At 43.0% G+C, this 19,239-nt stretch overlaps 1 protein-coding gene across 5 annotated transcripts in view; it reads right to left on the reverse strand.

Annotated features, from left to right (window-relative positions):
- Positions 1-19,239, reverse strand: part of NFIX (nuclear factor I X) — a 143,107-nt gene that overhangs the window by 23,349 nt on the left and 100,519 nt on the right. For 3 of the 5 annotated variants that reach the window (XM_075272555.1, XM_075272556.1, XM_075272558.1), the window contains 7 exons: positions 10,226-10,288; positions 8,478-8,552; positions 6,189-6,309; positions 4,920-5,056; positions 4,298-4,405; positions 3,593-3,771; positions 1,662-1,818 (listed from right to left, as the gene is read on the reverse strand). In XM_075272555.1, the coding sequence (XP_075128656.1) occupies positions 1,662-1,818; positions 3,593-3,771; positions 4,298-4,405; positions 4,920-5,056; positions 6,189-6,309; positions 8,478-8,552; positions 10,226-10,288 (840 nt within the window). The remainder of the gene's footprint in view (positions 1-1,661; positions 1,819-3,592; positions 3,772-4,297; positions 4,406-4,919; positions 5,057-6,188; positions 6,310-8,477; positions 8,553-10,225; positions 10,289-19,239) is intronic. The other 2 variants (XM_075272560.1, XM_075272559.1) reach the window with 1 other exon arrangement.

Raw genomic sequence — 19,239 nt, forward strand, 5'->3', positions numbered from 1 at the left:
CGGGCAGAGCCCACTGTGCATGCCCACAGGCCGCAAGAAAATGGCCACTTACTTACTGTGTAAACGGCCATTTTTCTTGTGGCTGCGGGCATGCGCAGTCGGCTCTGCCCGAGGCCTAGAAGTTTTGACCCTCAAAGAAGAAGACGCGTGAAGAGGCCGTACCTGAAGAAGATCAAGGTGGCGCTGGAGAGTTCTCCCGCAGCATTGGAGACGCCCCCAGTGCTGTTTGAGCGCTGGGGCACACCCCCAGTGCTGCAAGAGAACTCATTTGCATACCGATGAAAACCAGGATTTCTACCTAACAGCGGCGCGGAGAAGACGTCTAAAGGTAGGAGTAGAATAGCCTTTCTTAAGGCATGTAATCGGCAAAAAATTAAGTTTTAATGGTAGAATCCCTTTAAGCTATCTTTGGCATTCTTATTGAATTGAATGGAGTGGTGTATGTGCTGCCCAATAACCACTCCATGCAGAATAGGGACAAAACTCCCCCATTCTCCTGATTAATGGGGGGTCTCTGGCTGGACCCCTCTGATCTGCAATTTATACTCTATCCTATGGATAAGGGGTAACTTGCTCAGAATGCACAAACCGTGTAATGTTGTCATATTATCATTTCTTTGTATTGTAGTCTGAAACTTTGGACCTGTATGTCAATAGATTATATCTCAGCATAGAAGTATTAATAAATAAAAACAATGCTCACATCTTTACTGTCCATATACATGGAAGGTCATGTACATGTTTCTTCTGCAGCTTTGTAGATGTATTTTCTATAAGCATGTCCTATGTCTTCCTATCTCGTAGAGCAGCAAGCCCTTAAACCAGAAGCTGGTTCGGTTGCCATTATTTCTGTATTTGGTTGATAAGATTTATGGTAGGATTGACATCTAGTTTTATTTTTTAATCCTCAATGGTTGTTTTTTCTGGTTTCCGCATTTCTTGCATCTGTCTTAGTTTATTTCTGCGCTAAGGCGAGATGCGCCGAATTGTTACAAGGCCCTGTTTGCCAGAATTTTTTTTCTTCGCTAGTCAAGGACTGGTGTCATTTTCAGCTATAACCTGAATTCATTTTCTGGCCGTGGAGCCGCTGGCCTGCCTGGATGGTGAACGTCACCAAAGTGTCACAATATTTGTGCAAAAATTGTGACTTTTGTCTGGTACACAAGGCATGATCAATCGGCCCCAAAGCTTGTCATGTCTGTTTTCAATCCCTATATTTTATACTGTATCTGTTCCATACATGATTTTGGATGCAGAGTTGTCCCTACTTTGCCTGGTTCCACCTTCTGCTTGCAACATGAATATTTGAACCTCCACTATTTTTGCTTATGTGATGATGCACGTTTCTTGTAGGGGCCATGTTGTACTATACAGTGCAGAGGGTTTTTTTTGGTTGCTTTTATGATACTATACCAAGCCTTACTAAACCTTCCTACTACTATCTGATAATCGAAAACTTCAATTTGGTGCATAACAACTGTCATGGCTGTTCTCTGAATGTGCTCTAATTCTTCCCATCCATATCTTAGTTGTACTAAAAAAAAAGGGATTTTCTTTATATTCCTGATCTCCCTCCCAATATGAAAAGCATTGGAGAGCTGGAGATAAGGTTTATTTTTTTTTTTGCGTGTGGGCGTTTTGGGGTGATTAATTTCACTTACAGGGTGATGCTGGTGCTGACAGTCCTCCTTCTGGGACAATGTTGTTGCTGGTGACAGGTTTTGTGTCTGGCAGGGAAAGGGGGACAGGCCTGGCCACAGGTGCGGGGGGTGGCAGCAAAAAGGAACCCGACATTTTCCCCTGGGCCCCGCTGCTGGGCTGCGGACAACATAAATAACAAAACGAGAGTAAACGGAGCTCATGATGGCCCCTCGCCCGCACAGTCCCTAATCCTCCATCCTACGCCCAAAAACTGCGGGAAGCCGTGGGAACAAAAATGAAAAAACGTGAAATAAAAAAAAAAAAAAAAAAGATTTGTACAGAAAATAGAGATATCTTCAGAAATCTAACAATACAAACAACTCCTATATGAGCATGATGTAAACCACATTGTTACGTCCTCTACAGTAACACACCCATTTACCATACCAGTAAACAAAACCGGGAAAATAAATGAAAATTCTGTACAAATGCGTAAATATAGAAAAATAAATGGAGAATACATGGTTGACAACATGAAGCAAGTGGTAAAAAAATAAATAAAATGGAACTATGAGGAAACAGCGCCACAGGTTTATCATATAGGTAATGTATATGCAGAAGAGCTGACAATCTACTTTTTTTTTTTTTGCAATATTTTCAGAATATGAAGAGATTTTTTTAGACATAAATGTGTAAGTGGTAAATGCCTTGCACAGCACCCCAAGCCTCTATGAACTGTATACAACACAAAATAGTCAAGTTCCCATACAAATCATATATACCACCGAAAGCAGAGTGAAGAACCATAAGAAGTAGAATAATAATAAATGCATATTATCGATTTCCTTATGTTGTGTGGGTTGTTACAGAATACAAAGGAAGTTTCCCTAAGTATTATAGGACCTCTGTGGTTAATCATTACGTTAGACGGATGTCGCCGCCAGTCGTATGCAATGAACATGTAGGTCTGTTATTACATACATTTAGTATTGTATTTATTTCTCATTATGGCCGCTGTACCAATACATATCCTATTTATAAGTCTGTCACCTGTACCGTATAGGAGGGGGATTCTAATACTGCTCTACGGCCCTACGGTTATCAGTGTGATGACAAGATGGCCGTGTGTCGTAATATCTGGATGATACTCAACGTATTCTCATCTATACAAGGCAGCGAACCAACAGCCACAAATGATAGCTTGCAGAATGACGTCAGTCTGTAGACCACAGCTTCTAATTAAAATTTTATGGAACGTGGAAGTGTAAAAATAAAATTGATAAAATAGTGCTGAAATACCATCACAATCTAAAATTTATATTATTTGTATTTTTATTCCGATTATTTGCTGCTGGGGGAAAAAAATTTTTAATTAGAACTAGGGCTGAGCGATCGGGATTGGAAAAGATCGGATTCCGATCGGCGATCGAGTAAATTTCACGATCGCGATTGGAATTCCGACCTGATCTTTAACAGCGGGATCGAGATCGGAGGTTATCTTAAGATCGGCTCAACCCTAAAAGTGACTTTTCCCATAGAGAAGCGTTGACTAGGGTTGAGGATCGGGATCAGAAAAGATCGGATTCTGATCGGCGATCGAGCAAATTTCAGGATCGGCTGGAAAATGATCGGAAATCGGATTTTAAAATCAATCTTGAGATCTAAAGATCGGCTCAACCCTAATTAGAACCAAAAATAAGGAAGGCTTATTTAGGTTATGTCATAAAAATATAGGTATAGTTTGACAAAAAAAGAATCAGAAATAAAATGATATTTTTATAAATTTGAAATTGTGCAACCTAAAATACCTGCAACAGTATGTAAGGAATTGTAAATGTATGTGCGTGTATACGTTCATGGATATTAGATTGGATAGGAAATTTGTTGTTCCGTTTTTCAGTAGGTGGAAATCTCCTTCTAAATAACTTAATAAACAGAGGGTGCTACTCACCTGCCCTGCTCCCTGCCCAGAGGTGTCTGAACAGACAAACTGGACAAACTCTTTGAGGGAGTCCTGGCTATGGTGATGATGATGGTAGCGTATTGTTGGGTGGGTAAAGTAAGGGCTGGACTGCTGGATAATGGACGTTGAAGGGAAGTGTATAGTAGATGCTGATGCCCGAGGGCTCCCTGCAAAGGAGACAAAACATTTTACATTATGTAATGACATAACAATACCCAAAACTTCTCAGCCTTTGCAATGACAGCTGAACATATTAGGGAACCTTCACACGGAGTTTACACTCTGCTCATTCTGAACGTAAACTTGTTCAGAGTGAGCAGTGTAAAAAACAGATCCCATTGACCTCAATGGGTACCGCTTACGCACTCTACACATTGAAATCAATGGGAGGCTTTTTTACCTATTGCTTTCAATGTGATACACGCGTATGCCGGCACCCATTGAAGTCAGTGGGATCTGTTTTTTACGCCGCTCACTCTGAACAAGTTTACGTTCAGAATAAGCGGAGCGTAAACTCAGTGTGAAGGCTCCCTTAGACAGTCAATGTATTTTACCACTTTTACAGAGTTCGTGAAAACCGTCACCGTCCTTTAATATTGTGCCAACATATTCCGAAGCATTTTACAGTGAAGAAGGACCAAGCAAAAGCAGATATCACGTGATATGCTGAGACTCGCTACTAAAATGTCTTACCTGGTCTCACTCCAGCCAGTACAGGGAGGGGGTGATGGGTGAATGCCATGCGAGAAGAGCTGGTCTGGCAATATTCTAGCTTGCCTGACTTCTTAAGAGATCCAGGGCCTGGAGACAGACAAGGAGAAAAGTCTTACAGTATATGTGATAGGCCTTATATGATAAGTTATTGTGCCACTGAAATATTCCTTGGATAACAAGCTGTACATACTGCAGCCTTTCATTGTTGTCCATTGTTAGTGATGCAGCGCCACCTTCTGACAGATAGTGGTTACTACAGAATTTTCTCATTTCAAATCAAATTTTTTATAAATAGTTTATGCATTTTCATTTTCCCAAATCACATTTTGCCAGTAATTAGAGCAAATCCTTTAGTGACCATCACATTCTTGTACTGCTATAAAGGGTCAAAGAAGATAAATAGGGAAAAAGTATATGGTTATATATATATTTAGTACTAACATACATGGAGGACACCAATCAGCCTATTGGGGACAGGAGAAAAAAAATGTTAATTTAAAAATGTTTGTCTTAATGTTATCTTTCTAAAATCACCTTGAGAAGAAGAAACCTGGAAAGTTAAAAGTAACCCAAAAGGCTCAAACAATAGTCTAGGCCTTACCTGTGTCCACATCATTCGGCCATACACTGGCTTGGCTGCCCCCAGCCGCAGGGGATCTGCCCGTGCCCGGGTAAAATACATCATCGACCGGGCTCTCTAACTCACTGTCGTCCAAAGATTTTGGGCGCTTCGTAGTACTAAGACACAGTAAACAAGGAGAAAAATTATTCTTTATGAAGTTAGTTCTTTAAGTAAGTCAGTGCTTATGTGCATGATGTCCAAGCAATCATATTTATTAACTGTAAAGAATTATTGCAGTCATTTTTAGCTTTAAACAGAATCAAGGATATTCACCAGTTACCATGTCACTCTTTTGATACCCTCAGATTCCATTTATGGGGCCTTCATACGGAGTAAAGTGGCGCTGATTCTGGCACGATAACTCGCAGCAGAATCAACGCTGAAAAAAAAGACTCCCATTGACTTTAATGAGTTCCGTTTTCTGCATGGAACACATTGAAGTCAATGGGAGTCTTCTTTTCAGTATTGAATCTGTCGCGAGTTATCGTGCCAGTATCAGCGCCACTTTACTCCGTGTGAATGCCCCCTTAGACTTTACTTTATGTTGTCTTTCAACACATAAGAAACGTGTAGACCTGTCCACTCACGTAATCGCAGGTACAGACGAGTCGCCAATGTGGCCTGTGATTGGCTGAGAGGACCTTTTTAGCCATTTCCTGTTTATCAATATTCTGTAGGAAGTAAAGACCCGCGGCGGGAACCTGAACCATCAGAACCAAAATGGCGCAGTAAAGGGTCAGGGTTTTATTTTATTATCCCTTGGTCCTATTTAAGAGCCAAAGGACTATAGTAAGGATACTGCGCTTCACCTGGTAAATTTAACCACTTTATTAAGGTTTAAAACACAATGCCCTTTTTCAAGTGTACAAGAACTGCTGTGTGTGGCTGGATGCACAGCCATTATTATCAGCCATGGAGCTGTCATTTTGTCACAGTCACACAGATTTTATAGAAATTCTTAATCTTTTTTGCACTGCCCTCCTTCCTCCCCTGTGTGGCTCCTCCTGTGAGTCCTGCTTCCCTGCCCAATAAGGGTGATGTACTGTCAGTCACTGAGTGTGGGCGGAGCATAGCAGGACTGATGTACTGTCAGTCACTGAGTGTGGGCGGGGCATAGCAGGACTGATGTACTGTCAGTCACTGAGTGTGGGCGGGGCATAGCAGGACTCCTACGCCTGTTCTATGAGTCCTGGCAGCATTTAAGCACCTTTTATATGAAAGCTATCTTTCCCAAAATGAATGAATTACCTGCTGGATGGAGGGGATGTTAAGGATCGTCGGCCAAGTGTCACCTGGTTTATGTTGTAATAGCTTGGGCTCTCCAAATCAGCCAGTGAGAAGTTAGGACCAGAGGCCGTTGCAACGGGAGCTGGAAGACACATCAAGAATATACTGTAAATGAATAAAAAGTCATGTCTGATATGTTTATATAGAACAGCTTTACTATATGCGGTCTCTGAATCCTTGCATTATAATCCACACTCAAGACAATACATAGAGGGATAGATTTACTATTGTAGATACCGCTTGACCCTGATGTTTGAGATCAAATTGATCGACAAGTAGGAGTGGCTTAGAAAAAAAAGGAGCATGGCTTTAGTGCACCAAAATGTCTGTAAAAAAAAAAAATTGCCTTCGGTGATAATAGGCGGTATAAACTAAGACTGGAAAGTCTACAGATGCACCAAAGGTATCATCTGTCATTATTATGGGGTTAAATCTGGTGCAGTTTTACACTATCTAGTCTATGGTTGTCTCCATTTTAGACAGGATTAATAAATTTGCCCCGGTGTGTCAGTTTTGCCTGGAGTGGTTTTTTTTTTAGATTAAGGTCACATGTAAAAACAAAGTTAAAAAATACTGTAGAAAGAAAATGCAGCAATAACGCTCGCCTACTTTGCTGCTTTTTTTCCTCTGCATTCCCACAGTTAGGGTGCATTCACACTGAGTAAACGTTAGCTTATTCTGAACGTAAAACACGTTCAGAATAAGCGGCGTCTAAAGCAGCTCCATTCATTTCTATGGGAGCGGGGATACGAGCGCTCCCCATAGAAATGAATGGGCTGCTTCTTTCACTCCGTGCAGTCCCATTGAAGTGAATGGGGAGTGCCGGCGTGTACGCTCCGGCATGAGCAGAGCTTGCCGTATACGCCGGCACTCCCCATTCACTTCAATGGGACTGCACGGAGTGAAAGAAGCAGACCATTCATTTCTATGGGGAGCGCTCGTATCCCCGCTCCCATAGAAATGAATGGAGCTGCTTTAGACGCCGCTTATTCTGAACGTGTTTTACGTTCAGAATAAGCTAGCGTTTTCTCAGTGTGAATTCACCCTTATACCTAGCATGTTGCTTTTCCACAGAATTTCAGCAATGTGCGGATGAAATTTAGGTCAAGGCTCCATGTTTCGGAAAAGATGCGCTTTTTTTTTGTTGCAGATTCTGCTGCGTTTTTATGAGTCAAATCCAGGAGTGGATTGAGCAGAAGGTAGAAGTATCAGAACTTTCTATATATTTCACATTCATTTTCAAGCCACTCTTATCTTTGGCTCCAAAAATTGCAGCAAAATCTGCAACAAACAAAGCAGCTTTTCTGCATCATGGCTCCTCAACTTAAATGAAATCTTTACATAGGTCAATGATATTTTGTCAGGAATCTGGATTGGCTGCCTAGATGGCAATAGAGATGGAGAGAGCTTGAGCCAGTAACATCCACAGAGCTGCAGTTCCACAGAACCGCCACCACTCTACAGTGGAGAAAGTCCACAGCTCCGGTCCTAATCTTCAATAGGGGGAGAGCAGCTTCTGGTTATTTCTAGCTGTATAGTTTCCTGTGCTCAGGGGCATCTAAACCAGGATAGGTCATTAGGGTAAGTTCACACAGAAATTTTTGGTCAGGATTTTGAGGCCATATCCACCTCAAAATCCTGACCAAAAAGACGACTCCCATTAAAATCAATGGGAGCCGCTCAGGAGTTTTTTCCGGGAGATGCTCATTCTTCAGGCCGAGTCACCTCGCCATTCGGCCTGAAGACACTCCCCCCTCCGGATTAGGTCCATTCATTGGGCCTAATCCAGAGCAGAGTGCCCGGCTGGATGCCGATGCAGTGCACCAGTTTTCAGTCGCGGGTACCCGGCTTTTGTTTCGGAACCTGAGGCGGCCTCCATCTCAGGTTTTGGACCAAAAATCACCGTGTAAACTTACCCTTCGTATGAAAAAGAGTCAGGGGGCTGGAAAACCTCTGTAATAAATGTATTGTACATGGCTATGCAGTTCCAGATTTGTCAAAAATAGAGTGTTATAAAATGAAGCAAAAAGAATAGCCCATATAGGAGAATATTCCACTCTACACCACTGAATTTACCGTATAGTTTTTTCTTAGAGGACATGTAACTCGCACATGAGTTTTTGTGCTTTGTGTTCGTGGCTCCACGTGACACATCTCACATCGACTGCTACAGTGGAGCCCTAAAGCTACTACAAGGGAATCAGGTTGTGTAGACTTTCCCTTTACTTGTCTTCAATGCTCAGTACTTACTCTGGGACACACGGACAAGCTCTGTGACATTCCACACCCCCGAAGTGACAAAACAGTCCTGGAAAGTGAGATGTCCTGCAAACAAATGGACACAGTTACACAATGCACACAAAGGGGATTGTTTCCGTTTGTATGGCGTTATGAAGCAATATGAGGCTGGAGGTTATGTCAGGCAAAGTTCTGTGACAGCAGACACCAGCGAACAATTACACTTACTATATGAGTCCTTCATAATTAGTCCATGTGAGAACAGGGCTACATAGGTAGCAGTTCACACTAGATGTCTGTGCTGGTTGCACATAGAGCGGACCTGCCACCAGCAGTGATATATGACCAAACATTATATTCGTTACACATGTGCTAATGATGACCATGCATACAGTATACTTCAGAACAGGTTCACATTAGTGACCCGAAAGATGGCGACCCAGGGAAACCTGTGGACCCCATAGACTATATTGGGGCCTGCCTGGTTTTTGCAGCTTTTATATTGAAAGCAGCAGAGACTCCACTAGCGGAAAAAAGAATGAACATATCTATTCTTCAGGCGGATTCACAGGTAATGTAGCAGGGAGCAGACAACTCCGTTCTCAGTTTAGTGGTCATACCTGGTACTGCATATCTACTCCCATTCATTTAAATGGGAGCTACGTTGCAGTGCCTCAGTTCAGCCACTACACGGAGAACCAAGAGCTGCCTGCTTCCTGCTGTATTCTCTGTGTATCAGTTGCTGACAGGTGGGGGTGCTGGATGTCAAATCTTCATTGGTTTCATATTGATGATCTATCCTTAGATTGGGTCAGCAATATTTTTAGCCTGGGAAACCATTACAATGCCACATTTTCACATCCATTAAACTATATTATTTGTGACTATTCTTTACAGTGTCTTGCTTATTATATATTTCTTATTATATTGTGGTGTGGCTGGTTACACACCAGGATCTTCACACTTCTGTAGGTGGGCTTTATTGCTGAAGTGTAGATTGGCTTATTCCTTAAGGTTGAACAATTGCATTGAACATGCAAGATTGCAAAAGACTTGATGAATATGGTTATATACACAGTCCAGCCATATTAATGTGACCACCGCCTACTTTTGACATCAACGTTAAATAACCAATCGCAGAAGTCATGTGGCATCAGCCATCTGGGTGCACTCATCATTGTGGAAGGCATGATGGATCAACACCAGTATGCATCTATCCTTGCGGACCATGTTCACCCCACATGCTAATTGTTTTTCCTCAGGATGATGGCATCTACCAGCAGGACAATGCGACGTGTCATAAAGCTCGCAGTGTACGTGCGTGGTTCAAGGAGCACCAGGATGAGTTTACCGTACTCCCTTAGCCAGCAAATTCCCCAGAATTGAACCCAATCAAGAATCTGTGGGACCACCTCGATCGGGTTGTTCGTAGCATGGATGCTCAACCGCATAACCTAGCGCAGCTGGCCACGGCACTGGAGTCGGCATCCCAGTGACCATCATCACAACATCCCCTCTCTTCCTGCACGTCTCGCAGCGGTCTGCTCTGCCAAAGGGGGTTATTCTGGATTTTGACAAGTGGTCACATTAATGTGAGTGGACTGTGTATATGTGGTGTTAGATATGGCAGTCCATTGTAAGCCAATTCAGAGGGAGTGCCTTCCTTTCTCACAATTTGGCATGTAATGTATTGTGATGTTTGTATACTATTTGGTGTCACAGAAAACCTTTACTGACATGGGTGACGTAGAAGCACTTACCATTTGGAGGAGGCTTTATGTCCACCTCTGTCTGCTGGTTTGTGTTATCTGACTGCCCGGAATCTGTAGGCAAAAAAAAAAAGAAGCATTGAATGTATTTCTGTTATGTAATGTCATGTATTGTCCAAAATATTGCAAATGTACATACATATACAAGTGTACATATAGTATCTATCTATCTATCTATCTATCTATCTATCTATCTATCTATCTATCTATCTATCTATCTATCTCATATCTATCTATCTGTCTATTGCCTCCATGTATCTATCTATCTATCTATCTATCTATCTATCTATCTATCTCATATCTATCTATCATCTATCTGTCTATTGCCTCCATGTATCTATCTATCTATCTATCTATCTATCTATCTATCTATCTATCTATCTGTCCATGTCATCTATGTTACATTAATCTTCAATCGTTTCTTTAGACCTGCCTAACCTTATCCTTATTTCCCGTTTATACAAGGGCCGAGATTCCCATCTGGCTCTGAAAGCACAGCCTTACTCCAGCCTGTTCACAAGGAAAAAAGGCATTTATTTTTTTTATCCTCCCCACATTTTCATTTATTGCATTAATTTGTTTATCTTTTTCTCTTTCGGTTCACTTTAGGGCGCTTTACACTGTCGATAACACGTTCTTTTTATTATTAATGGTTCATCGGAGAGAGGGCAGAATATAGAGGAGAATATTACAGAACCGTTGTGAATTGCTGGCAGCCATTTTAAAACTTGGCAGCCATTTTAGGGCTGGCTGACGGTCCTCGGGAATAAGAAGGAGAGGCGAGATTAGGGATACGGAGTGAAAAAGAAATCAAACATATCTACAAAAAGCCAGGTTAACAAGTAAAACAAACATAGTCTTCTAAATGTGGAATGAAAGCGGAGCTGGTGGCTTTCTTGTCCGATAAACACATTTATAGAGAAGTTCAAGTACATTCGTTCACTGAATCACAAAATACCACTCCGAGGCAATTTGTTTAAGGTGACAGCGATGAAAGAAATATCATTTCTTCTAGTTGCTTTTTTGTGTTTTTAACTTTCTGTACTTGTTACCCACACCATTTTATTTTCTAGCAGCGATCCAGTGGACTTGTCCAGGAAATACAAAGTCTGGTGGCATGTATACAAATACACTTTCTGCTGGCAGGGGATATGTTTATGCTCCTAGTTATTAGGGAAAAAAGATGGCTGCTGCAAAATGCACAGTCTTCTTAACCTTTGGTGGTCCTTTAAGGGTAAGTTCACATGTAGTTTTTTTGGTCAGGATTTTGAGGCCATATCCGCCTCAAAATCCTGACCAAAAACATGGCTCCCATTGAAATCAGTGGGAGCTGCTCAGGAGTTTTTTCCAGGAGCTGAAGCAAGGTGCTCATTCTTCAGGCCGAGTCACCTCACGATTCGGTCTGAAGACGCTCCCTCCTCCAGAGTAGGCCCATTCATTGAATGGGGGTGTTATACCTAGTGGGGGCCAAGAAAGGTGATGTTATACAGTGTGGAGCTGTGAAAGGAAGCATTCCATGTGGGGGACAGGAAAGGTGGCATTATACAATATGGTGCCAAGAAAGGGAGCATTATACCATGTGGGGGGCCAGGAAAGGGGGCGTTATACAATATGGTTCCGGGAAAGGGAGCATTATACCATGTGGGGGACAGGAAAGGGGGTGTTATACAATATGGTGCCGGGAAAGGGAGCATTATACCACGTGGGGGACAGGAAAGGGGGTGTTATACAATATGGTGCCGGGAAAGGGAGCATTATACCATGTGGGGGACAGGAAAGGGGGCGTTATACAATATGGTGCTGGGAAAGGGAGCATTATACCACGTGGGGGACAGGAAAGGGGGCATTATACAATATGGTGCCGGGAAAGGGAGCATTATACCATGTGGGGGGCCAGGAAAGGGGGCGTTATACAATATGGTGCTGGGAAAGGGAGCATTATACCATGTGGGGGGCCAGGAAAGGGGGCGTTATACAATATGGTGCCAGGAAAGGGAGCATTATACCATGTGGGGGGCCAGGAAAGGGGGCGTTATACAATATGGTGCTGGGAAAGGCAGCATTATACCATGTGGGGGACAGGAAAGAGGGCCTTATACAATATGGTGTCGGGAAAGGGAGCATTATACCATGTGGGGGACAGGAAAGGGGGCCTTATACAATATGGTGCCAGGAAAGGGAGCATTATACCATGTGGGGGCTAGGAAAGGGGGCGTTATACAATATGGTGCTGGAAAAGGGAGCATTATACCATGTGGGGGACAGGAAAGAGGGCGTTATACCGTGTGGGGGCCAGTAAGGCGGGCATTATACTGTGGGGGGCAGTAAAGGGGGCACTTACTGTATGGGAGACATAGGGGTAGTATACTGTGTGTGGACCAGGAAAGGGGGCATTGTAAGTGTGGGAATGAAGGTGTTATACCATATGGAAGCTGGTAAAGGGGGCAATATGCCATGTGAGGGCCCGTAAAGGGGACTTTATACCATGTGGGAGCCAGGAGAGGGGGTATTATACTGTGTTGGTGCCAGCACTGCAGTATTATACTGTTTTAGAAGCCAGTGACAGTCTTTACTGTATCCAGTTTTCACAGAGAAAGAAAGCTCTGTCTTTTAGTAATGTATAGACTGATATCTTTGAATACTTTTAGAATAGTATTTTTATATTTCTAGTGTGTTATTCATCATATACCAGACTTTTGGCCACCTATAATTATGATGTATGTATTACTTGGATTGGGAGCTGATGATTTCTTTTTACTTACCTGAAACACTGAATAGGTGACATTTGGGGTTGTAAGATAATGATTAGAGGACACGTACTCGAGAACGCCGACATACTAAGCTATATCCTAAAATATGACAAAGGGTGTGTGATTCTAGCAGTGATACTTGCTACTGTAGAAGTATGGGGCAAAGAGTAGGGGGTCGCATATCCATGATCCAGCAGCATATGGGGTCTGCTATGTTGATTGTTAGAAGGGGCCTGGGATAGGATCAGAGTCGCTGTGGTCTCGGCACTGATCATTGTGTCATATCTGTCTCATCAGTGTAGCTTTTAGTGTTTGTCACATTCAGATTGTTGGCAGCAGTGGGCCCAATATTCCCGTCTTCCTCACCCCCTGTCCCTGTGCCAGCCTCATCCTTACCTCCTCCCTTCCCTGAAGCCCCCAAGGGCTGCCGAGCCTCTAGGTCTCCTCCATCATCTTATCTGTGGCTCCAGCTGATAAATCAGAGCCCGGAGCTGCCCCTCACACACCATGCGGATTATCTACCACCTCCCCCCATGCTGAACTCCCCTGAGCTGGCACACACACAGCGAATGGGGACCGGAGACAAGGAACAAAATGGCCATTATTGTGTGTGTGCAATTAAATCAACACATCCCAACACAGTATATGTGAAAGCTTGTACATATTATAGGGTTCTGCACTGATGGGATTCTGCTGAATAGAGACAAAAGACACGTCTGTATGTAAGCAATGATTTGCATATTACAATTTAGCAGAAGGAACGGAGCTGGTAATCTAGGTGTGATTTTACCTCGGGGAAGTGATAAAGCTTCATCCTGCCTGTACAGTCACAAAGTTTAGCTTCATGCCCGGGGACACAATGCCATCCTACAATGATGGTTCTTTCCCATCTTTATTACTTAGTAGACCTATAGGATATTGTATAGAATGTCATTCCAAGCTTTCATTCATTCATCCTCATTTCAGATACTTTTATTCTCAGATATACTTGTGTGCTGTAAATCCTCTTAGCTTTGGGATGAACATATTCATAATGATAAGATAGTGGAGTGCAGGAGCGATGTATAGAAACATGTTCTAAGACTTACAAGGGAAAAAAAGATGAAAGGTGAGATTTAGGATGCTAAACTACCCTTAGGTGTAGGCATTTAATGTCTCAAATCACCCTGTTTTAAAGCCATCCTAGCCCACTTTCTAAAAAGCAAACTTTTAGGGTAAGTTCAGATGGAGCTTTTTGGTCCGGAACCTGAGGCGGGTAACCGTGACTGAAAGCCGGTGCACTGCATCGACATCCAACCGTGTACACCGCTCCGGATTAGGCCCAATGAATAGGCGTAGTCCTGAGGAGGGAGTGTCTTCAGGCTGAATCGTGCAGCGAAACGGCCTGAAGAATGAGCACCTCACTTCTTTTTCCGGGAGCCGGAACAAACCGGCTCCCAGAAAAAAGACCTGAGCGGCTCCCATTGATTTCAATGGGAGCTGTCTTTTTGGTCAGGGTTTTGAGGTGGATACGGCCTCAAAATCCTGACCAAAAAACTCTGTCTGAACTTACCCTTATACTTACCTAGATATGGGTCTCATCGGACTCCTCTGGTGCTCCTGGTGCCTGCACACTTCATCAGTGAAGCCGGAGGTCTGGTGCATGCGTACTACAGACAATGTGGCGGGGGGGGGGGGGAGTATAAAGTCTATAAGGACCTGTGGTTGGTTTAGTGTCCTAAGTTGCTCTGAAAGTATCTCTATAAAATAAACATATTTATAAAGTAATGCACAGAGATAGGGATGGATAACTAGATGTATTCATGTATACTTTATGAAGGGGTCTTAAGGCCAGGGTCACCACCCCTGGCGTAGTTGCAGTAGGTTACCCTTCAGTGGAATTGCTGGTGAATAACCCACTATGATATATAGCACAAATGTAGTAATAAATCCCTTAAATCACATACTCTGCTGAAAAACCTGCAGCACAAAGTTTCTGGCACTGAAGGCTTCAAACCCACAGCAGGTAATTCTCTTGCTTGCAGGTTTGGCACGGTTTCCAACCCATGCAATGCAAAGGCTAAGGACCTGCCCAGCTGCAGGGAAAATACCAGATGATATCAGCTGCCTTTGCAGTGGGTGGCAGGTAGTCCCATTGTGTGTGGCCATAGCCTAGAGGGGTTTCCATCTAGGACATTTATGACATATCCACAGGATATGACATAAATGGCCCATAGATGCAAATCCCACCCCTGGGACCCATATCTGTCCCGGGAATGGGGGTCAGGGACCACATCTCATGTCTGCACTGAGGGAAGGGTAGCTTTCAATTCACATCTATTGGACTTCCAAAAATAGTCAAGAAGGGAGGTAGAACTGACATCTAGGAAACATTTATGGCATATCCAGTGTCCCAGATGGGTGAGATTAGGCCACTGTTAGAGATTATACTATAGATTAGACTTGCCACCCTGATCACACTATATCACTCCAGTGCTGAGAAATAGTCGCAGTCATATAGGTTCCCCTTTTCTTTCTTTTTTTTATAAACTTTTTGCTATGAGGTCTTTATATATTACAATTGTAAAGCAGGCCAGGCGTGTGCTCACTTATCAGTAATTTCCTATTTACATATTATTTTGTAACAAGAATCATGCAGGAATAATATATTGAGCTGATTTCTTGTTGAGAACAGGGTCTAAGATATCGGGTCGCTCGCACACACCATTAAAATTGACAGTATCATACCACAACAATCTAACTTCTATGCCAATAGAAGAAGCCAGGAACAGCTCTTCAGACCGGGGCGGTGGGAATATAAATACAGTCCCCGATACGTGCCCTCTATACATGACCAAAATCTGGTCAGAAAGCAGGATCAGCGTATTAAAGATGAATGACTTTACGATCAGACACCAGAATGTGTACAGAAAAAAAAAAAAAAAAATACACAGCATGTGACTGCAGATGTACAACAATGGGGACTACAGGGCCCAGAATGCATTGGAGATCAAAAATTGTTGGGCTCATAAGCTGCCCACAGATGGCCATGTTGGCAAGGGTTGGTGAAAGGGGAGGTAAGTTCTGCACCTGATGCTCTTATTACTGAGCAGATCTGGGCTGCAGCTGTGGCCCCTCAGCCTGCTCCCCCCACCACCACCATTCCTGGCCTATACCCTGATATTTGGGAAATGAAAGAAGACAATGAAGTATGCAAAAGACATATCTCCCCTCTTGTTGTTTGTGGGGATTCTTGGCATTACAGTCTTTGCTGCATTTCAAGCTTGAGCCTATGTGCACTGGTTATCTTCCTCCCTAGAAATATGGCTGACTTGGACAGTCTATTTTAATATTGCAGGTTACGCAGTGACAGTCACTGGGCGACCTGGGCTGTCCCAAGTTCAGGTAGATATTTTATCTATCGCTGCTTGTTTTGTTGCAGTTTTTGTTGCGTTTTTTTTTTGAGCCAAAGCCAGGAGTGGATGAAGTTGAAGGTAGAAGTATCCGAACTTCCTATATATTTCCCATTCCTTTTGAAGATGCTTCTGAATTTGGCAGCAAAATCTGCAACAAAAAAAAGCAGCTTTTCTGCAAAGGCTATGGTCACACTCTGCCGAAAAAGTGCTGCATTTTACAGTACCAGCAAAGTGAACGAGATTTTGTGTTGCGGAGAAAAAGAGCTGAGGAAATGCTGCGTTCCTTTTACCATGTGGAAAAGCAGCATGTTTCCAATACACTTAATGTAGTGTGAGGGAGGTAAGAACGAAAAATACAGTAAGAAGTGCAAGTGTGAAGGCCACAGATAGAGAATTACAGGTAAAAATGCTGCAGAAAGACCACAAGACACCCATGTTTTTCCTGCGTTTTGTTTTGCACTTTAGCCCTCCCCATACTATTCCATACATTTACCATGCAACGTTTTTCAGAAACGTATGTGCTTTTTAAAAAGTGGCATTTTACAGCGTTTTTTTCCGTAGCGTATGGAAGAGATGAACTAAAATCTTACTGTTAAGTGTTATTTCTGTTTCGGCAGAAGTTTTGCAGGGCAAGTTTTCAGCGTCATTCGCCGATATGAATTCTCACGGTGTTCTGACTACATTGTCTCCACTTAGAAGTGTAAGCTCTGCAGACCAGGATGACCTTCTCCCTGCATCTATGTGGGGGTTGCTATAGTAAATAGTAATACTGAATACTCCCTAGTGGTGACTCGGTGACGGGTATAAATAAAATGCACTGAATGTGAAGTGTTGGTGTGGATCCAGTTCTGCATCTGTTTGGCAAGAGGCCAAGATTCATTTTGTTTAACCCTGTGTGACTAAGGCAGAGGGAGGGAGGGGAGCGGCGAGGAAATGGGAGAGAGGAGAGCAGTGAACAGATACGAGGAAAGAGACGGTTTTCATTCAAGAGACCGTTTCTATTTCGTAGTCAACTTTTTGTTATATTTGATGGCATTTGTTACTTCCACGTTCCTTGTTCTCTATTCTGTTATAATCTTGGGCTAGATTCACACAACAGTGAAAACTGGCCCTGTGGCTTCAGTGAATGGGGGCTATTCACATGACTCTCCACGGACCGTCAAAATATAGGTCACGTCCTATTTTTGGTTGTTTTCATGGATCCCTCCATAAAGTGAAATGTATGGGGGATTCCGTGAAAACGGGCGACACTAGGGTGCACAACGGCCATGAAAAATAGATGTTTTTCACAGCCATTTTGCATATCTTTCGTGTGCACTTAGCCTATGCCTGACTACAACAGTGCAGGCCTCACAACTGGATCATCTGTGTCTTCAGTCTCACTTTCCCTGACTCTTTAATACTTAGGCCACACATACGGAATTGCAACTATAAATTGCTACAGACAATAATGCGTCAGAAACAGTTGTGTTTTTTCTGCCCCTCTGCTGCGTTTTTGTATTTTTTTTTTTTCTCCCACCTATAGGTCAATGGAGAAAAGAAAGAGTTTTTGCAGGTAAAAATGAGAGTAGAGAAAATTTTATTCACTTTGCTGCAACTGTAAAATGTGTTTTTCTTCTGCTGCATTTCCGCAACTAGAGTCCTTAAGCTTAGGCCGGTTGCAGACGAGCGTGCTGCAACTGGCTGGGCAGCACATGGGGGACACGGACCATGCGTTTCTGGCTCCTTTCATTAAATGAATAGGAGTCCTGGAAGCATGAAACGCAAAATAGGACAGGAATAAGATCTGATCTATATTTTTCGGCCCGCACACTGGACTATGAAATTCACGGTCGTGTGTACGGGCTCATTGAAATGAATGGGTCAGCGTGCTATCTGAAATTCACAGATAGCACACTGACCCCAGCCAAAGCCTAGTATTTCTTAGCTTGTCCTTTGCTGTTTTTCCTACCTCCCTTTTTCCCTTCTCTTTGTCTTGGCTGACTATACACATTAGATGCCGGACCAATTTGTGGATTTTGGCTGGACCGTCCATCTAATGTGTATGGGGGTATCCTGACTTTCTCCTGACAGCTGATTTTGGAGGGAAGAACGATTGATCTGTTGGATTTCAGAGTTTTCTAACTCCTTTGTCATCATCTAGAATACTTGCACACTTGGCTGTATGGGGAGTTGTTGGCCAAATAAGCATTCAAGTAAACCACTATTGGATGTGTCAGCCTGACTCTTGTTTCCATTGATCTGCTTCACTCTTGTCTCTTCTATAGTATGTCTCCCAGCTTAGGGTTGAGCCTTATCTTGAGATTTCAGGATCAATTTTAAAATCCGATTTCCGATCATTTTCCAGCCGATCGGGATCATGAAATTTGCTTGATCGCCGATCGGGATCCGATCTTTCCCGATCGCTCAGCCCTATTCATGATATATACATGAATGGGGTTGAGCCGATCTTGAGATAACCTCTGACCTCGATCCCGCTGGAAAAGATCGGGATCGGAATTTCGATCGCGATCATGAAATTTACTCAATCGCCAACCGGAATCCGATCTTTTCCAATCCCGATTGCTCAACCCTAGTCTCTGCCTCACCTCTCTGTCTCCCTCACGGTTTTACTCCTCTGTCCCCTTTTTCTTTCTCTAATGTCTTGTGCTCAGTATTCCTCTTTTCTGCCTCTTATATTCCTCTACGCTATGTATACAGGGCAAGTATTCTATTTCTTAGCCTGTACATTTCATCCTCTTTCTCCTCCTAGTATGTACAAATCCAGCTTTCTGTTTCCTCTGTATCTATATATCACACATGTTGTTCTCCTTCCCTCAGTCTTGTGTGCATCCAGTTTCCATCCATGAGGTTCCATCAT

The sequence above is a fragment of the Leptodactylus fuscus genome, chromosome 5 (genome assembly GCF_031893055.1).
Source record: "Leptodactylus fuscus isolate aLepFus1 chromosome 5, aLepFus1.hap2, whole genome shotgun sequence".
In the NCBI taxonomy this organism is placed as follows: domain Eukaryota; kingdom Metazoa; phylum Chordata; class Amphibia; order Anura; family Leptodactylidae; genus Leptodactylus; species Leptodactylus fuscus.